Consider the following 6,722-nt stretch of genomic DNA (forward strand, 5'->3'; position numbering starts at 1 on the left):
AACAGAGAAAACTACTCAGAACTCATGGGGAAGACACAACAAAACTCGAAATTCATATATAAAAGTAAAGTCATACAAACTACAACAAGTAAATAACACTTATCTCTAATTCCTCCCCAAGCAAACTCCTCGAAGTTCCTCTAAATCTCATCCTTTCTTTACGGCACACAGAATTTTTCTTCGAAGCGGCAAGGAGGAAAAAATCTCACTTTCCCTCCACTCTTATAATCTCTCGAAGAATTCCTCACAATTAGACTCTCTACACACTACTGGAACTTCTCTAACCTCTAGCCCCCTCTTAATTTTCGGCCAAAATCTTCTCTTAAAAATGTAGAAGAGTATTCTCAAGAGTTGTCTAAGCATCTCTCCAAAAATCGTCCACATTCAATGCATGTTTGAAAATAACCGCTGATCTCGCGGTCGGCGGTCTCGCCGTCGGCGGCCTCGAGGGCGCCGTCGGCGGGCCTTCTAAATTAATTGATCTGGAGTCTCGGGAATTTCTCGTCGTTGACGCTGTTGGGCTCGTCGTCAGCGCCGTAGTTCAATTCTTCACATTTTGGTCTTTTTCACTCCAAATTGGCTCTTTTTTGCATCTTTTTGCTCCAATGATCATAATTCATCATACCTGCAACAAAATATCAAAAATATATTTCTTTAAAGTGCAATATCATCAAAAATAGTGTAAAATATGTATAAAAATCTCAACATATTTTCCTTTAGTCACTTGGTGCGCTCCATCTCTGATGTTAGGATCTGTGACTTTTAGTAATAGTAAGTTGGTAGGAACTGACGTTGTGCTTTCCACTTCATCTTAATACCTTCTTGTTACCCCTTTTGACCTTTCGGATTATGGTCGATGGTAGCCCCCATTGAATTTCATTTTCCATGTCCATAATCCAATGCTAAAGTCCGTGGATCTCTCGTCGTATCTCCTCCTGGGAAGGCTTGGGCATGTATCTTGTTGGTGGCAGGGTTATAGTTTAGCTTTGGAAGGGGACAGAGAGCTATATATTTAATATAGGGTTATTGATTTTTGAAAATCAGCAAAGAGAATTTAGGGTTTGGTTTTGGAATGGGAGGTTAAAGGTAGGATAGAAAATTTTCCTATGGCGGGGTAATGCGGATGTTAGGAAACCGTAGGATAGGACTAAGGTTGTTAGGCTAGCTCTGATACCAAATGATACCGGAACTAATAGAAAATTCAGTATTACACAAAAGCAACTTTTATTAATAGAGAAATAGGATTACAACACGACTAAAACTGGAATGCAAATACAAACACAAACTAATCTCCGGCTAGAACTGGAAGAGAACATCCAGGGCGGCGATGGCTTTAACACGATGGCAAGGGTACAAGGTGAAAGAGTTACTGGTGTTGTCAGTTAAGTTGAGAGGTTGGGAAGGTGTGGGGATCGGTAGGTAAGTTGGCTGGTAGATTCAGGTGGGAAGAGAGCATATTAGGGTGGTGTTAGAGCTTGTGGGACAGCTAGAAGCTTGGTGGGAACGTGGGGGAATAGTGGGACAACAATTCGGAAGGCTGGCCTGCAAGTTGGAGAATGGAAAGCAAACCGGGCAGCAATGTGGACAAGTTGGGGAAGGTGTGGCAGGTGGGAAAAGGGGTGGATGGGCGAGCTAGCACCAAAGCCGACGGCTAGGAGGACGAGGAAGGTTGGAAGGAAGAAGATAAAAATGATACAGCACCACCTTGGAAGAGGATATTGTCGGAGCACCACCACCTCCTCCGAAACAGCCCTAGAACAAGGAGAACAGCTCCACAAAGGAATCTGAAATTAACACGCGGCAAAAACCTCCCCCTTAAACTCTGAAAACAGCAAATAAATAGCCTCTTACATGAAGAAGAAAGAAAAGAAATAAAGAGGATACTCCCACACAAAAGGAAGGGGCGGGGAGGCCAGAAATATCAAGAAATTAGTCATTAAAACACTTCCATATGAAGAAGAAGCAAAAAAGGAAGGAGAAGAGGCAGTAGTTTCGCCCCATCAAACTCCCACCCACAAGCCGTTCAACCTAGGTTAACCCTAGATCGGCCTCAATTGGGTTGGTCGGTCCAATAGTGAGAGTTCCCGCTTCCCGCGTCAGGTTGGGAAGCTTCACGCCCACTTCTGCGCATCCCACCTCAGTGTGGGAAGCCCCGCCTCGCATCACCAGTAAAAAAACTCATAATAGTTATTTGTTGTATTTGAGTCGTTGAATCCAGACAGGAAATATTGCATTAAATTCTTCATAAATACTATTAAAGTGCATGTGATACATGTTAAGTGATTGATCATGTTGTTCAGCCCCATAGTACTCCTGCATAAATAAAAAATTCAAGAAATATTTTTTTCTAGAAAACACAACTGTCAATTCCTCGCTCACATTTTTAACACGATCAATGATTAATATGACCAGATTGATTAGGTTCGATAGAGTTTCATATTTGCAACAAGAGTTGGGCATCAATTCTTATCCAGTCAAAATATTTAGGATAAGTTTCCTATGGGGGATTATCAATGAGGTGACTCTCTTGAGAAATACTTCTTAAATAGAGTCTCACAGTTTCCAATTAATAAAACAAATATCATTTAACTTTTCATCTATAATTTTTAGCCACCGATGAAACCAAGCTCATCACATGTTTTGTTCCACAACAATGATTATTACCAAATATTTAAAGAGAAAGAATCTCATAATCCCACTGATAGATTCCCCAATGCAATGATACGAATGGGTCGAAGGGCGAGATGAACTCCAGATAAAAAAAATATTGGGCCATGGAAGACAACCAACTCAGCGAACGTTGAAGATAAACAAAAAAAGAAAAAGTTGAACAAGTCATCAAAAGTCGAAACCGACATACTAAGTAGATGAGAACGACGAAGCCTTTGAATGAAACCAAAGACACCTTCAAACGAAACTAAAGACGTCATCGAAGCTTAGCATTGCAGACGACCCGAACGAAGCAGATGAAGTTGAAGACGCTAACGATGCCTAGCGATGTAGAAGACGTCAATGACAAGCAATGCAGACAACCTGAACAAAATCGAAGACAAGCAATTCTCAAAGGCTAACCTCAAAGACAAACAATGCAGACGGTAACACTTCGAGGTGGCTCCTATACCATGTGAAGGAAAACAACTCTTCTTCTCTTATTATCCAGTTAAAAAACATAGATTACATATTTACATACACTTCCACCTCTATAAATCGGGAATATCTCTAATATAGAAAAGATCTTTTATATTAGATATTCTTTAATTAAGTATTTAATATCAAGTTTCCTAATATATAAGCTTTGAATTTATTTATTTCCGAAAACACATACAAAATTGAAAACTAAAATAATATTTTAAAAAAATTAAAAAATCCTTTTTCATGTCTTAGAAATTACTATTTATAAACTTCAAAAAGTTAAGAGTCAATTTCTTTCGAAATTTCCCCAAATCATAAGCAATGATTGTTGTAGATAAGCGAGCAATAGCAAAAATTCTCAAGAAAATCAGGTTATCACCATAGAACAAGTAGCAAGTAACCAGTGCCATGGTAGAATCTAGGAACAAGTGAATAAGCAAACATAGAAATAGCAAAAAACTTGAAATAGTAGTAAAGGGTGAATATTCCCCAAAAAATAGGCCCAATACCGCAAGAAATATTATAGATGAGCAAGCACTAACAAAAATTTTCAAGAAAATCTAAATATCACCAATTAAATCAATAGCAATTAATAAATGTCAACAAGTGCACAAGCAAACATGACCAAAACAAAAAACATACAATAACAATAAAAGCTGTATATTTACAAAAATTAACAAAAAATGAATCTAATGAACATAAATTGATCCACAAATACCCCTTACATAATTACTTTTGTTTACCATTATTGTCTATTAATATTAGTATCTAAGCTTTCCCTCACGAATGCATATTAGGATTTAATCAATGTTGCCTCTTAAAAACTATTTCAATAGTTAATGATAACCCCTTTATCTAGTCTCAAATGTCGAGTATACCACCTTCCAAACCTGGGATATAATAGGCCAAAACCAAAACATGTCAAGGAGAGAACCACAAAAATACAATTAAATTGTCAATAAAAATGACATGACACAAATTAACAAAATGTGGCGACGTTACAATTCCCGAACATTACATAGCCTTTTCTACATGATATAGATTGAATCATTAATCATTATTCTACTATATTGATACATCAAAGTGGATAACAGAATCAAGTATTAATAAGCACACAATGTCCCAAATACCCAAAAAAAAAATCTAAATGGCGTATGCTTTCTTTCATACATGAAATACCGGCAAAAAAATTGAAACACAAATAAAAGGCTAACATTCAATTTACCTCTTGAATGGCAACCAAAGCTTCAGCTTGCCAACGGTTAACCTCCTGTGAATAAAAGAATGTCATATCCTTCACCTGGTTTTAACAAAACAGAAGGACAAAAGCATAAGCACGAGAAAAGCATCCACTGCATTTACATAAAATTCACCATTTACCAAAGTCATTTTATTGCTCTAAAAATAGAATATCATTCCAACAAAATGTTATGTAAAAGAGTATGATGTGATCTTCTGATTTCATCTGAGGGTTTTAAATCCCCTCAATAAATTCGGAATTACAAAATAAAGATGGCCAAATGAAAGGTTAAAACAATCAGAATCATTTAGATTGAAAGTACATACAATTCTTATGAATGGTGCAGCGGGGATTAAATGATTCCAAGTTTTCTGAAGCTTCCTAATCTCCCTAAGAGCAACAGTACCCGGCTTGAATCTGCGTTTAGAGCGCTGGTGCGCTTCCCCAGCCTCTCCTAACAACCAAAGGTATAAAATACTGAAATATAATATATATATATATATATATCTAAATGTAGGAAATAAATAATTCAATTTTTTTCAGGCATCTTAAGAGCAACCATGTGGAGCTCCACCTTCATGAGGCTGCCCAGCATTTTCTGCTCCACCCACCTGAAACCCACCACAAAAATTTCAAAATGTTTATCCACTAAATATCAAAAAAGATAAGGAATTAAACATTCAAAGCTGCGACTTACTGCTGCGTGATTCGATTCTGGCTCAGAGTGAGTATCTACGGATTCTGAGGAAAAGCAATTAGGGTTTTAGAACTCAGAATAACAACTCTACTACGTACCGGGTAAAAACGAAGAAATGTAAGCTGAACACTTGATGACCGAGGGAAGACCTGTTTGTTTCTGCTTCTGAGCAGCGGTTTGATTTGAACCGAACCCCCTTCGCGAGCGGCCGTCGCGACTAGTGGAGAAATGCTTTGACCTCGCCATGGCCAAGTAGACAGTAACAGATCATCAGACGTGAAGTTGGTCCTCTGAGCTCAAAGAAGCCTCTAGGGTTTCAGCTTGACAAAGCTCCGTTTTTTAATCTTAAGCAAGGGATCAAAACAACATGATAGCTGAGGACCAGCGAGGCCGGGAGGCAGCAAAAGTCGAGACAGAGGAGTGGGGAGGCGAACGTTTATGTTTTCGAATTGGAGGGACTTTCCAAATTACCTTTTTAACCCTGAGGATTACTTGCTGTGAACCTCTCCAATTTGAAGAGGAATGTAATATATTAATTAATTTATTATTATTATATTTATCATGTAAAATAAATCCTTAATTTTGAAATTTATTCTCTTTTGATATAGGAAAGCTTACGAGCATATCACACAATTCTTACTTATTTACATCCAGAACTTTAAATTTATAACCATTTAATTATAAATTATGGATAAAAGTGTATATTTAAATTTTTAAATGTAAATAAATATTTAAGTTATAGGATTGTAAATAAGTAAATTTAGGTGTTAGATATATAAATATATAAAGATTGTGTAGTGTTTATCTAATGTCTCTAAATTTTAAATAGGTGCTAGATATATAAATGTATGAGCATTATGAGTATTTATGTAAATGCCCCTGAATTTTAAATAGGAGATGCTTGTCTAATTTTATTTATTGAGGTTTTTTTTTAATAAATGGTCAAGTAATTGAGAGAAGTTCTTTGAAAAAATAGAGGTAGCGTACATTTATTTGTAGCATAATGGTTGATAATGTAACTTCTCATCGAAAGATCGTTGGTTTAAATCGTAGATATTGTCCTTTGAGCTCACATTTCACAAAAAAAATATAAGGAGAAAAAAAACTGAGGCGGCATTTGTTGTTACGTCCAATCAATTTATATTTTGATTTAGTAATAATGTAAATGTTTAGTAGTTGTATGTATTTACATAGCTAATACTTAAATTTTAATTTCGGGCATTTACATACATACCGCCCAATTCTTATGGACTTGCATATCCAATGCCTAAATCTAACTTATAAAGTGAATTACCTATTTTCATGCATAGCGAATGTAGTGTAAGGATATTTTAGATGTTAGTTTTGTAAATACATGGGAATTAAGTGGCATGTATATAAATCTTTCTTGAATATTTACATTTATATCATCATTTTAATCTTTAAAAAAAATTAAATATGCATTTCCATACATATATTAGATGGCATGTATGGCAAGTTTAGGGGTTAGATATATAAATACATATGAATTGTGTGATATCTATGCAAATCTTTCATTTTTTTTTAATTTAATATGGTTGTGGATTTATAAGGTTAGTTTTGGAAAGACTTTAATCCCAAATACTAGCCGTTCGAACGGCAGAGCCAGCAGACGTCTGTCAGGCCATTCAAAAA

At 36.1% G+C, this 6,722-nt stretch overlaps 1 protein-coding gene across 2 annotated transcripts in view; it reads right to left on the minus strand.

Annotated features, from left to right (window-relative positions):
* LOC110019071 (histone H3-like centromeric protein cnp1) overlaps nt 1–5,463 on the minus strand; it is a 25,550-nt gene extending 20,087 nt beyond the window's left edge. Inside the window, exons 1-5 of one of the 2 annotated variants that reach the window (XM_020716608.1) lie at nt 5,219–5,463; nt 5,070–5,113; nt 4,932–4,983; nt 4,699–4,826; nt 4,358–4,432 (exon numbers count right to left, since the gene is read on the minus strand). In XM_020716608.1, the coding sequence (XP_020572267.1) occupies nt 4,358–4,432; nt 4,699–4,826; nt 4,932–4,983; nt 5,070–5,113; nt 5,219–5,315 (396 nt within the window). In that variant the 5' untranslated portion in view covers nt 5,316–5,463. The remainder of the gene's footprint in view (nt 1–4,357; nt 4,433–4,698; nt 4,827–4,931; nt 4,984–5,069; nt 5,114–5,218) is intronic. The other variant, XM_020716609.1, reaches the window with a different exon arrangement.
* Nucleotides 5,464–6,722: the final 1,259 nt, after the last annotated feature.

This window comes from Phalaenopsis equestris, unplaced genomic scaffold, assembly GCF_001263595.1.
Source record: "Phalaenopsis equestris unplaced genomic scaffold, ASM126359v1 Scaffold000044, whole genome shotgun sequence".
Lineage (NCBI taxonomy): Eukaryota > Viridiplantae > Streptophyta > Magnoliopsida > Asparagales > Orchidaceae > Phalaenopsis > Phalaenopsis equestris.